This window comes from Bombina bombina, chromosome 2, assembly GCF_027579735.1.
Source record: "Bombina bombina isolate aBomBom1 chromosome 2, aBomBom1.pri, whole genome shotgun sequence".
NCBI lineage: Eukaryota > Metazoa > Chordata > Amphibia > Anura > Bombinatoridae > Bombina > Bombina bombina.
Window position 1 is genome coordinate 1,185,899,755 of NC_069500.1, and position 18,375 is coordinate 1,185,918,129.

Here is an 18,375-nt window from a genome sequence, read left to right on the forward strand (position 1 = left end):
TGCTGATTTTTTTTTGGACCCCCCCCCAAAGGTAACTCCGTATAATGATTTTGAGAATATATAGATAAACCTGCAACCTACACTTATCAAAGTCTCCTCTACATTAGGATTGTACAAATTCTGCACACGCCTATGTATAGACTGGCTGTTATGGGCCCCCCAGCACTTGGGTCCCGGTGCCACTGCACCTGTATCACCAATAGTAGTTCTGCCCATGCCTGTGCTCATTTTCCTCACGTGAAATTCAGCCCAGATTCTCTTATAGGGATTGCATTCTTAGAAATAAATGCCCATAAGTTTTAGTTGTAAACATTTTTTTTTATTGTCAAAGAAGTCTCAACATTTGCTAAACAAAGCATTTGCAACAGATAGTTAGGTTACATCACATAATTGAGCAATACATATTAGCCGCCCACCACATAACAGACATGGAATGGTGGTACTGTATACAATATTGTTGCTAAAAGACAATATATATTGGTCTTCTGGCTTTTTATGATAAGCATGAAAAGACCTCCCCAACAATCAATCGCGTTTATAATATAAAGGAGAAGAGACGTAGTGGTAAGAGGACCTCTGGAGAAGAGGAGGAAAGAAGAGAGAGAGAGAGGAGGAAAAGGGGTTTGAGCACCTGAGGGGTAGTTTACCCAGAGAGTCTGGTATTTTATAATACCAGGGATCTCCTGGTTTGCATTCTGACTGAGTCTTCCCATACTGTCCACTCCTCCCATATCTGCAGGAATTCCTGCCTTTTATCTAATAGATTAGATGCTATGCTTTCCATCTGATGGTAGAATCTGATTTTATTTAATATGATATCATAGTGGGGTACAGTTGTTTTCCAATATTTCGCTATTACCGTACTAGCAGCCGTACATATAATATTCACTAATTTTAAGGAGTGTTTGTGTAATCCTGGCATAGGGGCATGTAAGAGAGCCTGCTCCATACTCAGTGTAATCTGCCTATTAAAAATCTTACTCAATAAATCTGAAGTCGCCTCCCAAATTTTAGCACTTTCAGGACACTCCCACCACATATGGGTATATGTGCCCTCTGATGGGCAGCCTCGGTAGCACCTAGGTATACTTTCTAGTTCTGTTGCTGATTGAAGATGATGTAATCTACCCGGGTAATTGTACCATCTGTATGTTACCTTAATATAGTTCTCCTTTAAGTTTGCGCTAATGGAGCAGGCTAAACCTTTTTGGATTATGCTTGCCCATTCTGTTAAGTCCCAAGAAAGGTTAGCTTCTTTTTCCCATTTTTTAATGTAGTAAGGTTTCTCTAACCTTTGTTTAGTGAATAAAAACTGATATAGTCTAGATATAGTACCTCTAGTCCTAATGGTTGAACTGCAGAGTTTCTCATATAATGTAGTGCCGCTTGAGATTCGCGATCTATTTGCTTCTTCTATCTTAGCTCTTAATTGGAAATAGTGAAACCAGGAATGTGGTGTAGAGGGTGGAAGAGAGTTATATTGTTGGAACGAGATCGTCTCAGAGTTACAGGATGTGTCAGCTATCCTATATAGGCCTTTGTTAGCCCAAATCGTGTTAACTTTATCTTTGTTGTTATGTTTGTCTAGAGGTAGGGATAATGGCGTGAGAGGTGAACCCACGGGAATTAATTTATACTTATTTTGTGATCCATCCCAGATCTCTAACGTATGTGCAATTGAAATAAGTCTTTTCCATGAGTCTGGTCTGTCTTTTTTTGAGGTCCAGAAAATCTGATAAATCGGGTATAAATTTAACATGTCACTCTCTATCTGAACCCATGCTAAGTCGCTCTTAGAGTTGTGTAGGAGTGCTGTTTGGGCTAATCTAGCGGCCTTAAAATAAATTTGTAAGTCAGGGACTCCCAATCCTCCTTCAGTTTTAGGCAACAATAAAGTCCTCCTATTTATTCTAGCTTTTTTGTTGTCCCATATAAACTCCAACATCTGTTTTTGGACTTTCTCAAGATCCTTTGAAGGGATAACTATAGGTAGAGATCTAAAGAGATATAATAATTTTGGGAGTATCACCATTTTACTAACTACCATCTTACCATAGAATGAAATTTTATATGTGCTCCATATCTTCATTTCTTTATGTAGGTATTTGTATAAAGGGGGGTAGTTGAGTTTGTATAAGTCATTAAGGTTATAAGGGATTAAGACTCCTAAATATTTAATTGCATTGGGGGCCCATTTGAAATCGAAGTTTATCTCTAATAACTTTTTAGTGTGGGGAGGGAGGTGCACTTCTATGGCTTCACATTTGTCATTATTAATTTTGTACCCAGACAAATTGCCAAAGTTAGTTAGGAGGTCGTATAGGATTGGGAGGGATAGCAGGGGTTTACTTATTGTTAATATAATGTCAGCTGCAAACAGCGAGAGTTTGTGTTCTGTTTTGCCTACCCTAATTCCAGCTATATTGCTCTGGTTTCTGATGCTTGCTGCTAAGGGCTCAATGCACATGGCAAAGAGCAAGGGCGACAGGGGGCAACCCTGTCTGGTGCCATTATGAATATGTATTCTTTTAGATTGGTATCCTGCTATCCTAAGATACGCCGTTGGGTTTGTGTATATGGCTTGAATTGCTTTAACAAAGGAGCCCGATATGCCGAACTGCGAAAGAGTCTCAAGCATATAGTCCCAATGGATCCTATCAAAGGCCTTCTCTGCATCTAGAGAGAGAAACAGAGAAGGCACTTTTTCGTTTGTTGCAAAACTGATAAGATCAATAACCTTCCGCACATTGTCAGGAGCCTCCCTCCCCATAATGAATCCCACTTGGTCATTTACTATTAGTTTGGATATGTGTGAGTTTAGTCTCGTGGCCATAATTTTAGTAAGGAGTTTGAGGTCTAAGTTTATGAGTGATATTGGTCTATAGTTTTTACAATGGAACTTGTCTTTCCCTGGTTTAGGGACCACGCAAATTCTAGCCGTTAATAAATCATTTGGGATTGTGCCTCCCTGCATTATATAGTTAAACATCTCCGCTAAGTGGGGGGCAAGATCCATTGAGAATTTTTTGTAGAAGCTACCTGAATATCCATCAGGCCCAGGAGCTTTGTTGCTTTTAAGTTGTTTGATAGCTATAAGAATTTCTTGGGTTGTAATGGGAGCATTCAACTGGTCTAAGGCTGTTGAGTCAAGGGTGGGTAAATGGCATTCTTTTAAAAACTCCCGTATTTTATTACTTCTAGATTCTGTATGGCACTTTGGTAATTGGTATAGAGACTGGTAAAAGTCCGCAAAGGCGTTGGCGATGCGCTGGGGGTCGTTAGTTATGGAACCTGATTTAGTCTGTATCTGAGGAATGGAAGACGCTCTAGTAATATTTCTGATTTTTCTGGCAAGCATAAATGCCCATAAGTTTTAGTAGTTATTTTGGCCATATCTGGAGAGAATGCAGCTCTTAAATGATGTTGTGCAAAAAAATACAAGTATCTGTATTAATAATATATTTATTAGTGCTGTGGAATCTTTTGGCGTTCTGTAAATAAATTATAATAATATATGTATATGTGTTTGTGTCATGGCTCTGCCCAGCATGAATATATAACGCTGTTTTGAAGATTTGTTCCTACATTACTCCTTACTGTAGGCTATATGTCTCCTGATTGGCTTATAACTCATAGCAGGGCTAGATGTATATTGGGTGACAGTTGCCATGGTGACTATAAATGACAGCCTTACAGTTTCAAGTACTGCTGCCAGATGTCAACAGAGAATGGTTATGCATGGCACAGAAAGCCAAATTCCTTATCTGCTTCCTCACCAACAGCCTCAGATTTCATAACCCTACAGGAAACTTTATATTTTGCTCACCATTCATTACTAACCAGAACAATAGCAAAAAATGACTTTAAGGAAGTAATTAACTGAGAGTCAATAAATAAAGTCCACTCAACCTGTTTCTGAGTTTGTGTGTTTCAGTGTTTTATTGTTCCTGACACTTTATTTTATTGTATTTCGAGACAACCTATTTACTTTTGTTTTTTTATTGTTTAAAAGATAGATAATGCCTTTACTACCCATTCCCCAGCTTTGCATAACCAACATTTGTATATTAATATACTTTATAACCTCTGAGGTTTCCTGTTTCTGCAGGCCGACCCTTATCTCAGTGCTTTTTATTGACTTTTTAAATCATACATAGCTGTTTCATGTGTGCCATTATAGATAACATTGTGCTCACTCCCGTGGAGAATAATAATTATACAAGAACAAACGCTTATTGGCTAAGATTCAAGATTTTAAGAAGCACTGAGATAAGGTTCAGTCTGCAGGGGCTTAGATACAGGCAATCATAGAGGTAAAAGTATATTAATGTAATAGTGTTGGTTATGCAAAACTGGTGAATGGGTAAGATTATGTCTTTTTAAACCATAACAATTTTCAAGTAGACTGTCCCTTTTAATGTCAATTTAAACTTAATAAAATAGCCAAATGATTAACAAAGCAACTATGTTTAACTATGTTGAATTTTTTGTTGCAGAATTTACTTGGAAACTCCCATGAAGCGAGCCAGCTAAGGAGAGTGGTCATCTCTCACAACATGGATAAAGCTTTAAAGGAGGGTAAGTCAGTTTGATTATTTCATTTAACTTTGCAGTCTATCCCGGAAGACTGTTTTGATTTGTTCTTTTCATCAGCCTGCAGACAATTTCTAGCACGTAGGAAATAGCTGTGTTTGCAGACGATAAACTGGCAGTGTGGAACAGGAGACTAATTTGAGGTGGCATTGTGAGGGTTATGAAAATTTGCAAGAAATTCCAAAATTATATTTAACACTTCAAGATCTACATCCCTGAAAACCATTTAATATGCGCATATGCTTTATTTATCGATGAGCGTTTATTAAAGACGATTGTTTGTACATTGCGATTCATAACTTCTTGAACACATATAGCTTTGATTTCTGTGCTATAAAAGGATTATTCAAATCAAAATTTAAATGTGCATTTTAATAAAAGAATGTTCACAATATATAAATATGTTTATTAATGTGTATTTATGTATACAAATAAATTAAATTAGATAAATAAATTAGATAGGAATTTTATTTCATAATACAGTGTATGTAGTGCACAGCATGCTTAACTATTCCTGCATATACATTTAGAAAAACGAAAAACCACCAAAAGTAGTATTATAATTTTTTTTTTTTTTTGGTTGAAATTCTTTTACCCATTTTATTACACTGATGCCTGACAGGCCTGTAGAGAAGTGCTTAATCGAATTACAGATGCAACATGCTGCTTACTGACTCACATATCCTATGATAAAGTCTGTGCAAAGCTGCCATTATATGTATACCTTGCAGACTAATATATACTGACAACCTTGTAAAGCTGCACAAACTGAATTCTTCATCTCTTGTGCTTTTATGGTTCTCAGAGCCTTGTGGCCCTTCCTTCTTATCACTGCACTTCTATTTGAATTGAATACATGCTGTGAGTTAATTAATACTAAATCATTAAGACCTGAAATAATAGTCGAATGCTTTCTGTAAGGAGTACTAGCTGGGGATTCATAGAAAGAAAAAGAGGTACTCGTGTTACTAGCTTAAAAAAAACATGTACTTGTATACAGTATTATTTTTTTGTTTTTATGCCTTACTACCCCGACTTCCCAAATGTGAGCACAGGTGACAAAATACATGCACAGCTCTTCCTTTTTTTCATTAGCTTTGGTATACAAATGCTGCAGTGTACATAATGATGCACGCATATTGTTTTTTGTCTTTTTAGTTATGTATTAACTAGAGGAAAAATAAACACAGTTAACTAATAACAGAAGCTTGGAACGTGTAGAGTGATGAGACAAAACAAACATGCGTTTAAGAAAATACTCTCTAAAGTAGGGTTGAATTAAACTTTGGAGGGGTTTTTCGGCAGGTGTTAAAAAAAAATGCTCTAAGGTAAGAATGTTTTAAAAAAATAGAAAGGTTAGTAGTATTTTTTTATTTTTATCAAATAACAAAATGCAAAGTGAGTGAACAGAAGAAAAATCTAAATGAATTCCAAAACAGAATACTTTCTTCTTGGTACATTTACAAAAACTCGCAGCTAGGTTGTTTGAAACGTCTTGGAGAACTAAACATCTTGGAGAACTAACCACTGTTCTTCTGTGGATTTAGGCAGCCTCCTTTGCTTGTCATGTAATCCTAGATAGACTCGATGATGTTGGGGCCATATCGTCACTTCCATTACTTTTTTTTTTGGGGGGGGGGGGTCGATGTCATTCTGCAGAATAAATTTAGGGCCAATCAGGTTGCACCCTAGTGGTATTGCATGACGGATAAGTATGGACCATGAATTCACAGCATTGGGAAAATGCAGCCCCAAACTTGCAAGGAACCTCCACCATGTTGTCTTTGGCAATAAAACTGCATTCTGCTACAGCCAAATATTTAAAAAAAAAAAAAAAAATGCTTGTCAGTCCAGAACACTTGCTGCACATTTTTCTGCACCCCAGTTCCTGTGTTTTTGTGCAGGGTTGAGGTCCTTAGCCTTATTTCCATATCAGAGGTATGGCTTTTTTTGCTGAAAGTTTATTTTTTTTTATGAAAGCCAGTTCTGACCAGACTTCTCCAGGCAGTAGGTTGTTTGTACCAGGGCCCCACTGGTTTCTACCAATTTTTTTTTACCATTGCCAATGGAAGTAAGCATGATGTGTCTTTCCTTAGTCGACTACTGCGTCTGCAATCCTCAACATTGCCTGTTTCTTTGTGTTTCTTCAGAAGAGCTTGGACAGCACATCTAGAAACCCCTGTCTGCCTTTAAATTTCTGCCTGGAAGAGACTTTGACTATACAGTACAACTACCTTGTGTCTTGTTGCTGTGCTCACTCTTGCTATGGTGCCGGGTGTGAGAGAGACAGATCAAAAGAGAGGGGAGGAGCCAAAGAGAGGGAAGAGAGAGCCAAAGAGAAGGAAGAGAGAGCCAAAGAGAGGGAAGAGAGAGCAAAAGAGGGGGGGGGGGGAGAGAGAACAAAAGAGGGGGGAGAGAGAGCAAAAGAGAGGGGGAGAGAAAAATAGAGGGGGAAGAGTGAGAGCAAAAGAGGGGGGAGAGAGAGAGGGGGAAGAGAGAGATAGCAAAAGAGGGGGGAAGAGAGAGAACAAAAGAGGGGGGTAGAGAGAAAGAGAGGGTGAAGAGCAAAAGAGAGGGGGGGGAGAGAGAAGGGGTAGAGAGAGCAAAAGAGAGGCAGGAGAGAGAGAGCAAAAGAGAGACGGGAGAGAGAGCGCAAAAGAGAGGGGGGGGAGAGGGAGCAAAAGAGAGGAGGGAGGGAGCAAAAGAGAGGGGGGAGAAGGGAGCAAAAGAGAGGGGGGAGGGAGCAAAAGAGAGGGGGGAGAGAGAGCAAAAGAGAGGGGGGAGAGAGAGCAAAAGAGAGGGGGGAGAGAGAGCAAGGTGTGGGACCGCTGTACTGAAAAAATGGCCCGTGTGAACGGGCTTTAGGACTAGTTTGGTATAATTGTTTAATCATGCCCCTTGTTTATGAATAATAATAATAATACAATTATTATTAAATATTAATTTTTAATATTCAATTCTAATTAATAACTAAGTTCTGATTGGTGTAATATTATAAACACAACGAATATTGTTATGCTTTATCTAGGGCTAAATTATGATAAAATATAAATAACTAATTTATTACAATATTAATAAAGTGCAAAATAAGCTATAGAAATATTTAAATTCAACTTCAATTAAATCGTCTTACATTATTGTGCTTATATCCATAATATGTTGGAGACTTCAATCTAAACAAAATGGATATGATATTAGTCACAACAGTTTCTAACCTTCTGGAACAATCCAAAAATAAAATAACAATCGGCTAGATTACGAGTTTTGCGGTATGGGTGAAAAAGCAGCGTTAAGGCTCATAACGCTGCTTTCTTTCATGTAATTGGCAAGAGTCCATGAGCTAGTGACATATGGGATATACAATCCTACCAGGAGGGGCAAAGTTTCCCAAACCTCAAAATGCCTATAAATACACCCCTCACCACACCCACAATTCAGTTTTACAAACTTTGCCTCCTATGGAGGTGGTGAAGCAAGTTTGTGCTAAGATTTCTACGTTGATATGCGCTTCTCAGCATTGTTGAAGCCCGATTCCTCTCAGAGTACAGCGAATGTCAGAGGGACGTGAAGGGAGTATCACTTATGAATACGATGATTTCCCTAACAGGGGTCTATTTCATGGGTTCTCTGTTATCAGTCGTAGAGATTCATCTCCTACCTCCCTTTTCAGATCGACGATATACTCTCAATTTACCATTACCTCTACTGATAACTGTTTATGTACTGGTTTGGCTATCTGCTATATGTGGATGGTTGTCTTTTGGTAAGTATGTTTTTTATTACTTAAGAAACCTCAGCTATGGTTTGGCACTTTATGCATTTATATAAAGTTCTAAATATATGTATTGTACTTATATTTGCCATGAGTCAGGTTCATGTATTTCCTTCTGCAGACTGTCAGTTTCATATTTGGGTAATATAAACATCTTTTATATAATTTTTTTTCTTACCTGGGGTTTAGTCTTTTTTCTTGCAATTAAGGGCAGCATTAGGCCCGTGGGTGCGTCAAATGCAAAACTTTATTGCATCATTCTTGGCGCGGAAAAATACATCTATGACGCAACTTAGTAATTTCCGGCGTCATACTCGACGCCGAGACCTTTCACACGTCATTAGTGACGCGAGTGTGTCATTTCCGGTTATTTTTGGCGCCAAAAAGGTTTACGTTACGTTGTGCGTCATACTTGGCGCCAAACTTTTTCATTATTTCAATACCCCATTGATGTTTGCCTCTTGATTTTTTCTCTATCAGAGGCCTATGCTATTTGCTTTTTTCCCATTCCTGAAACTGTCATATAAGGAAATAGATATTTTTGCTTTTTATGTTGTTTTTTCTCTTACATTTTGCAAAATGTCTTTATCTGATACTGCCTCAGAAGTTTCTGCTGGAACATTGCTGCCTGACATCGGTCCTACCAAAGCTAAGTGCATTTGTTGTAAAATTGTTGAAATTATTTCGCCGAATGTCATTTGTAATAGTTGTCATGATAAACTTTTACATGCAGTTAGTGTATCCATCAGTAATAGCACATTGCCAGTTGTAGATCCTTCAACTTCTAATGTGCATGATATACCTGTAAATTTTAAAGAATTTGTTTCTGATTCTATTTTGAAGGCTTTGTCTGCATTTCCACCTTCTAATAAATGTAAAGGTCTTTTAAAACTTCTCATTTAGTTGATGAAATTTCAAATGACCAACAACATAATTTATCCTCTTCTGATGAGGATCTATCTCATACAGAAGATCCTTCCTCAGACATTGACACTGACAAATCTACTTATTTATTTAAAATAGAGTGTATGCGTTCTTTATTAAAAGAAGTGTTAATTATTTTGGATATTGAGGTAACCAAGTCCTATTGACGTTCAGTCTAATAAACGTTTAAATGCTGTTTTTAAACCTCCTGTGGTTTCTCCAGGGGTTTTTCCTATTCCTGAGGCTATTTCTGATATAATTTCTAGGGAATGGAATAAGCCAGGTATTTCTTTTATTCCTTCTTCAAGGTTTAAAAAATTTGGTATCCTTTACCAGCAAAATCTATAGAGTTTTGGGAAAAAATCCCCAAAGTTGATGGGGCTATTTCTACTCTTGCTAAACGTACCACTATTCCTATGGAAGATAGTACTTCCTTTTAAGGATCCTTTAGATAGGAGGCTTGAATCTTATCTAAGGAAGGCCTTTTTATATTCAGGTCATCTTCTCAGACCTGCAATTTCTTTGGCTGATGTTACGGCTGCATCAACCTTCTGGTTGGAGAATTTAGCGCAACAGGAATTGGATTCTAACTTATCTAGCATTATTCACCTATTGCAATATGCTAATAATTTTATTGTGATGCAATTTTTGATATTATCAAATTGATGTTAGATCCATGTCTTTAGCTATTTTAGCTAGAAGAGCTTTGTGGCTTAAATCTTGGAATGCTGATATGACATCTAAATCTAGATTACTATCTCTTTCTTTCCAAGGTAATAATTTATTTGGTTCTCAGTTGGATTTTATTATTTCAACTGTCACTGAGGGAAGGGAGTTTTTTTCTGCCTCAGGATTAAAAACCTAAGGGTAAATCTAAGGCTTCTAACCATTTTCGTTCCTTTCGTCAGAATAAGGAACAAAAACTCAATCTTCCCCCCAAAGAGTATGCTTCCAATTGGAAGCCTTCCTCAAATTGGAATAAATCTAAGCCATTTAGGAAACCAAAGTCAGCCCCTAAGTCTGCATGAAGGTGCGGCTCTCATTCCAGCTCAGCTGATAGGGGGGAGATTAAGGTTTTTCAAAGATATTTGGATAAAATCTGTCCAAAATCAATGGATTCAGAGCATTGTCTCAAGGGTATCGAATAGGATTCAGAGTAAGACCTCCTGTGAGAAGATTTTTTTTTCTTCTCACGTATCCCAGTAAATCCAGTGAAAGCTCAGGCTTTCCTGAAGTGTGTTTCAGACCTGGAGTCTTCAGGGGTAATCATGCCAGGTCCTCCTCAGGAACAAGGTTTGGGGTTTTATTCAAATCTATTCATTGTACCAAAGAAGGAAAATTTATTCAGATCAGTTCTGGATCTGAACATTTTTTAATCGTTATGTATGAGTACCAACTTTCAAGGTGGTGACTATAAGGACTATTCTGCCTTTTGTTCAGCAAGGACATTATATGACATTATATACCAATTTGTTGCTCTTCCATTTGGCCTAGTAACGGCTCCAAGAATCTTTTCAAAGGTTCTGGGTACCCTACTCTCTGTAATCAGAGAACAGGGTATTGCAGTGTTTCCTTATTTGGACGATATCTTGGTACTAGCTCAGTCTTTGCGTACTGCAGAATCTCACACAAATCAACTAGTGTTGTTTCTTTGGAAACATGGTTGGAGGATCAATTTACCAAAAGTTTCTTGATTCCTCAGACAAGGGTCACCTTTTTAGGCTTCCAGATAGATTCAGTGTCCATGACTCTGTCTCTAACAGACAAGAGACGTTTAAAATTGGTTGCAGCATGCCAGCACCTCCAGTCTCAGTCTTTCCCTTCAGTGGCTATGTGCATGGAAGTTTTAGGTCTCATGACTGCAGCATCGGACGCGATCCTCTTTGCTCGTTTTCACATGAGACCTCTACAGCTTTGTATGCTGAATCAATATACGACACTCTCTGACATGGTGGATAGATCACCATAGTTTAGTTCAAAGGGCTTCTTTTTGTTCGGCCAACCTGGACTGTGATCACAACAGATGCGAGTCTTTCAGGTTGGGGAGCTGTTTGGGGATCTCTGACAGCACAAGGGGTTTGGAAATCTCAAGAGGCGAGATTACCAATAAATATTTTAGAACTCCTTGCAATTCTCAGAGCTCTTCAGTTTTGGCCTCTGCTAAAGAGAGAACCGTTCATTTGTTTTCAGACAGATATTATCACAACAGAGGCATATGTCAATCATCATGGTGGGACTCACAGTCCCCAAGCTATGAAAAAAGTATCTCGGATACTTGTTTGGGCGCAATCCAGCTCTTGTCTAATCTCTGCTGTGCTTATCCCAGGTGTAGACAATAGGGAGGCGGGTTATCTCAGCCGCCAGACTTTACATCCTTAGGAGTAGTCTCTCCATCCAGATGTGTTTTCATAGATTGTTCAGTTGTGGGGTCTTCCAGAGATAAATATCATGGCCTCTCATCTAAACAAGAAACTTCCCAGATACCTGTCCAGGTCCAGGGATGTTCAGGCGGAAGCAGGGGATGCGCTGACACTTTCTTGATGTTATCATCCTGCTTACATCTTCCCGCCTCTAGTTCTCCTTCCAAGAGTGATCTCCAAAATCATCATGGAACAATCATTTGTGTTGCTGGTGGCTCTAGCATGGCCACACAGGTTTTGGTATGCGGATCTGGTTTGGATGTCCAGTTGCCCGCTTTTGCCACTTCCGTTCGGCCAGACCTACTATTTCAAGGTCCGTTTTTCCATCAGGATCTCAAATCATTAAATTTGAAGGTATGGAAATTGAACGCTTAGTACTAAGTCATAGAGGTTTCCCTGACTCGGTGATTAATACTATGTTACAAGCTTGTAAATCTGTTTCTAGAAAGATTTATTATAGAGTTTGGAAGACTTACATTTCATGGTGTTCTCATAAATTCTCCTGGCATTCTTTTAGAATTCCTAGAATTTTACAGTTTCTTCAGGACGGTTTGGATAAGGGTTTGTCTGCAAGTTCCTTGAAAGGACAAATCTCAGCTCTTTCTGTTTTATTTCACAGAAAGATTGCTATACTTCCTAATATACACTGTTTTGTACAGGCTTTAGTTCTTATTAAGCCTGTTATTTAATCAATCTCTCCTCCTTGGAGTCTTAATTTGTTTCTGACGGCTTTACAGGTTCTTCCATTTGAACCTATGCATTTTTTGGACATTAAACTACTTTCTTGGAAAGTGTTGTTCCTTTTGGCCATCTCTTCTGCTAGAAGAGTTTCTGAGTTATTTGCTCTTTCTTGTTAGTCTTCTTTTCTGATTTTTTCATCAGGATAAGGCAGTTTTGCGGACTTCTTTTTAATTTTTTCCTTTGGTTGTGAATTCTAACAACATTAGTAGAGAAATTGTTGTCCCTTCTTCCTAATCCTAAGAATTATTTGGAAAGTTCCTTACATTCTTTGGATGTGGTAAGAGCTTTGAAATATTATGTGGAAGCTACTAAAGATTTCAGGAAGACTTCCAGTCTATTTGTTTTATTTTCTGGTCCTAGGAAAGGTCAGAAGGCTTCTGCTATTTCCTTGGCTTCTTGGTTGAAACTTTTGATTCATCAAGTTTATTTTTAGTCGGGTCAGGCCCCACCTCAGAGAATTACAGCTCATTCTACTAGATCAGTCTCCACTTCGTGGGCTTTTAAGAATGGAGCTTCAGTTGATCAGGTTTGCAAAGAGCCAACTTGGTCCTCTTTGCATTCATTTACTAAATTCTACTGTTTTGATGTATTTGCTTCTTCGGAAGCAGTTTTTGGTAGAAAAGTTCTTGAGGCAGCTGTTTCAGTTTGATTCTTCTGTTTTTTATTTAAGTTTTTTTTCTTTCAAATGAAATAAACTTATATTTTTGGGTTGTAGATTAATTTTTTTCAGCAGATTATGGCTGTTTTTATTTTATTCTCTCCCTCTCTAGTGACTCTTGAGTGGAGATCCACATCTTGGGTATTGATATCCCATATGTCACTAGCTCATGGACTCTTACATAATTTATGTAAGAACTTACCTGATAAATTCATTTCTTTCATATTGGCAAGAGTCCATGAGGCCCACCCTTTTTATGGTGGTTATGATTTTTTGTATAAAGCACAATTATTTTCAAATTTCCTTTGTTGATGCTTTCTACTCCTTTCTTTATCACCCCACTGCTTGGCTATTCGTTAAAATGAATTGTGGGTGTGGTGAGGGGTGTATTTATAGGCATTTTGAAGTTTGGGAAACTTTCCCCTCCTGGTAGGATTGTATATCCCATATGTCACTAGCTCATGGACTCTTACCAATATGAAAGAAATTAATTTATCAGGTAAGTTCTTACATAAATTATGTTTTCTCACTACCGCTGGTATTACGAATCTTGCAGGTTTAGGGGCACTGCCGCTTTTTTGGCCGTAACGCAATGTAATTTCCGCAGCTTTCAAAAAGTCCTTTTTCAATGGGACTTCCATAGCGCCGGTATTACGAGTCTGCCTGGGAGGCCAAAAAGTGAGCGGCACACCCTATACCGCCAAGATCAATACTGTAAACTGAAAGTCAGTAGTTATGAGTGTTGTGCTACAAAACTGTAACATAAAACTCATAACTAAAGTGCTAAAAAGTACACTAACACCCATAAACTACCTATTAACCCCTAAACCGAGGCCCTCCCGCATCGCAAACACTCTGCAGCTCCGGACATCGCCACCACTTTAATAAACATATTAACCCCTAATCTGCCGCACTCCCGCATGGCAAACACTAGTTAAATATTATTAACCCATAATCTGCCGCTGCTAACATCGCCGCCACCGCCACCACCTTCCTACATTTATTAACCCCTAATCTGCCGCCCCTGTACTAAATTTATTAACCCCTAAACCTAAGTCTAACCCTAACACCCCCTAACTTAAATATAATTAAAATAAATCTAAATAAAACCTACTATCATTACCTAAATATTTCCTATTTAAAACTAAATACTTGCTTGTAAAATAAACCCTAAGCTAGCTACAATATAACTAATAGTTAAATTGTAGCTAGCTTAGGGTTTATTTTTATTTTACAGGCAAGTTTGTATTTATTTTAACTAGGTAGAATAGTTACTAAATAGTTATTAACTATTTACTAACTACCTAGCTAAAATAAATACAACCTTATCTGTAAAATAAAACCTAACCTGTCTTACACTAACACCTAACCTTACACTACAATTAAATCAATTACCTAAATTAAATACAATTACCTAAATTACAAAAACAAACAAACACTAAATTACACAAAATAAAAAAGAAATTGTCAGATATTTAAACTAATTGCACCTAATCTAATAGCCCTATCAAAATAAAAAAAGCCCCCCCAAAAATAAAAAAAAAACCCTAGGGCCTTTTGCGGGGCATTTCCCCAAAGAAATCGTCTCTTTTACGTGTAAAAAAAACAATACAACCCCCCCCAACAGTAAAACCCACCACCCCACAACCAACCCCCCAAATAAAATCCTAACTAAAAAACCTAAACTCCCCATTGCCCTAAAAAGGGCATTTGGATGGGCATTGCCCTTAAAAGGGCATTTAGCTCTTTTTCAAGTGCCCAAACCCCAATCCTTATTTGTGGGATTTATCCTTCTGCTAACAGGAAGTGGCAAAGAGCACCACAGCAGAGCTGTATATATAGCTCCTCCCTTCCCTCCACCTCCAGTCATTCTCTTTGCCTGTGTTAGTAATAGGAAGAAGTAAAGTGAAGTGTTAGTTTAGATTCTTCAATCAAGATGTTTTTTTTATTTTAAAATGGTACCAGTGAGTACTATTTTCCTCATGGAGAAATGGATTAAGGAAATGAAGAAATGTTTCTGCCCTGAGGGTGATGATCTTAGCAGATGTTACTAAGATCCATTTTGGTTCCCACAGAACTTCTGAAGGTAGTGCAATAGAAATCTTCAGTGTGGAGAACGGTGTCATGCTACAAGCAGCATTGAGGTATGTTCAGTCTTTTATTTCTGAGGAGACTTGTTATATCAGAACTGGCTGACATTTTTCCCTGCTAGGAAAGGGGTAAGCAGTAGACCTATATGACTGAGGGTGTTACTGAAATTCCTGTTTTCTTTTTTATACATATTGCTATTACGGTTTGCATATATATTGGGGCTTGACACTGGGAGAGGCAGCTGGACATGTATATCTTTAATATTTAAGGTCAGTAGGGCTGCAGTTATACGTTAGAGGATTATAAGTACAGGGGACCACATGGCTTTTTTTCAAACCGCTTCCCATGCGGTTAGGCAGACTTTTGATGTGACGTCCATGATGGGCGGGGCCTATTTCGCACGCTCAGGCACGCAGTTTTCTCTCATAAGGAAGGCAGCAGGCTTTAGCTCCAGTGGGGCCTACAGTTGTTTTCCAGTCACCGGATTGTTGTCGAGTCAATTTTCAGTACCCTGAGGGCAGGTAGGCGCCACAGCAGAGCTGTGGCGAGGTGCAGGGGCCATTTTCATTGTTAAAATATATTTTTTTTAAATTAAAATGTCTCTTTAAAGGGTAATTTCACCTTTACTTATAGGGTGCAATACTTTTTGGAAAAATTGAACTGTTGTATATAATCGTTTAGTGATTTGAAACATTTTTAGTGAGTTGAGAAAAATTGTTGCCCTTTTATTTCTTAAAGGCGCAGTACGCTTTTTTCAAAAAGTTTTTTGAATCAATAAATAAAGTGATTTACGACTATTGTGGCTATTGCTAGTCTGTTTTTTTTTTTTTTTTAAATGATTTTTATTGGAGGTTCAAAATAAAGCATACATGAATATCAAACAATGACAAATGAAAGCAACCCAGTATTTGCATAAAATAAAACAGTTTCGAGCTAACAATTGATACATCAGAAAACAAATTTAAAGAAATAAAATACAAGCAGTATGCCAAGTGATGGACAAACACCCTAAAAAACACAAGAGGCCACTCTTGGGCCCCAGAAGTATAAAACTAAATCACAGGAGGGTACCTTTGATCAAAAGAGACCACTCTTGGGTCACAGATGACTGACCTCATTTTTCAATTTTTATATACATATATATAGATAACAAACAACAACACAGATAGATACTTCTAGTTAGGCTGAGCACATATAGTGTTGTGGGGAACCATTTTGATAACCTTAATAAGTAGCCTAGACACATTGGGTGCAATATAGCTTAACACAAAAGTGACTCCCAGAAAGTAGGAATTGTATTGTAGAGGGCATATAGGATGGTCAACACCTTAAGAAGGCTTATAGGTGTGAAGAATGGGACATGTTTCAGCAGAGGATTCTCCAAATCTATACATTCAGGTTTTAGTGGATTGTATTAATAAGGAGCTCTGTGCATATGCTAATCTTTAACATAGGAGGTCTCAGTGTGTGACATATCGACAGAAAGTGGTAAACTCAAATATATATATAGCATTATGCACAGGAGACTCTAGATATAACTCAAAACTGCACTCCCATATGTGGCTTGAGCCCAAAATATATCTCTGTACATATAGAGAGCCACTGTAACCATTAATTCTATCTCTCTCTTCTGGGAGTTAGCTGTGATCTTTACTGGTATCACTACAATCGGAATGAAGTTGGCGATATGCTTACCTAGTGTCCCCCTAATGGTATGAGGAAATGAAATTAGTAAAACATCAAACACTTCTAGTAACATAAAAAAGATATTACCTACATGGGAATAACTGTATACATATACACTGTAAACATGAGGGATATATTGCAGCAACATAATAGAGCTCAGTATAGGCTAAAATTAAAACTACATTAGGTATACTAGAGCTTACAATGGGTGGGCAACACGGAGGACGTTCAATGCGTGGCTAGAAACTTATATACACTTGACACGTAGCAGGAGTAAGGCGTTTGAGCTGATGTATTATAGGGATTTGTGTGACACGTTAAGAAAGCTTTTAGACACAGTCCTGAGAAAATATGGCAGTCTTATGTCTAAGCCCTTACAGCTCAAGTTAGTTGGGGCAATACGCCCCCCCCTCCTTGTTATGTACAAGCTCGATATAACAAACCAGGACTTCATGGTTACTGCAGTGGTGAATAAGTTGTTCTTATGTATGTCTCTTTTAACCCACTCCGTGACGTTCAGTGCTAGGGACTTTGAATATGATATTGTCCCCTAAGCGAGTGAGTTGCCTGCACCATGGCCACAGTGTTTTCATTTGGGACTGGCTCTCTGAGGCATGGCAAAGTCCTCTGCCTATTTTGACCCTGGCAGTTAGTGATGTTAGAAATCCGTGGGAGGTGACGGTCTCCGAGTTTATGCACAGGAACTCCGGCTCTGCATTTGCCAAGAGGGTGAGGGAGGGGGGCACTCTCCATTTTTCCTCTGTCATACTTTCTATTAGATAGGCACCCTGCAATGAGATGTACTCCTTCGGAATGCCCCCTTCTGAATGCCTAGTAAGAACGGACATAGTGGTAGCTTGGGAGGTTAAGAGCTCTACTTTGCGAAACTTTTCCCCTAGAAACCCGAGCTCCACAGTCGAGTGCTCCGGGGTGCGTCGGGTTCTGTCAACATCCGGATGCACAGGACTAGTGGAAAGGGTAATCTTGCTGCTTGCTATATCCCCTCTGGGAGGAGAAAGGTTGGAGCCACCTTCTGGATACCGGACAAAGTGCTGCCGATCGGATTTCTCAAGTGGATGCGGTCCACAGATAATTTTGCGCAGCTCCGTCTCTAGGCTCTGGAAGTAATCTTGTGTGAGCCGGATTAGCTCGGCTTCCCATCTGTCTATAGCCGCCTCCATTTGCGTAGGATAGATCAGGTATAGCCTCCTAAGCGAAAATATATGTGCCGGTAGCCCACCAGTAGCACCAAACGGATCCCCTTATAAGGTGAAGAGTGGCAGTCGTCAAATACTGCTATACCCAGCCAGAAAGCTGGGGGGAGTTCTGAGGCTTATTAGGCCGCCACCATAGGCCTCAAAGGTCCGGATCTGCGCTCTGCGGTTATTAATACACTGGAGAGAAGTTAGCAGGATCCACAAGGGAACAGATGTTTAAGATCACAAAATGAATTCAATAGGTGACCAGTGTTCCAATAATAATTAGCCGAT

The 18,375-nt window shown here is 38.6% G+C and overlaps 1 protein-coding gene across 1 annotated transcript in view; it reads left to right on the forward strand.

The window, feature by feature from the left end:
* Positions 1–18,375, forward strand: part of SNX25 (sorting nexin 25) — a 776,760-nt gene that overhangs the window by 180,943 nt on the left and 577,442 nt on the right. The window contains exon 2 of the mRNA XM_053703884.1: positions 4,497–4,578. Within this exon, the coding sequence (XP_053559859.1) occupies positions 4,497–4,578 (82 nt within the window). The remainder of the gene's footprint in view (positions 1–4,496; positions 4,579–18,375) is intronic.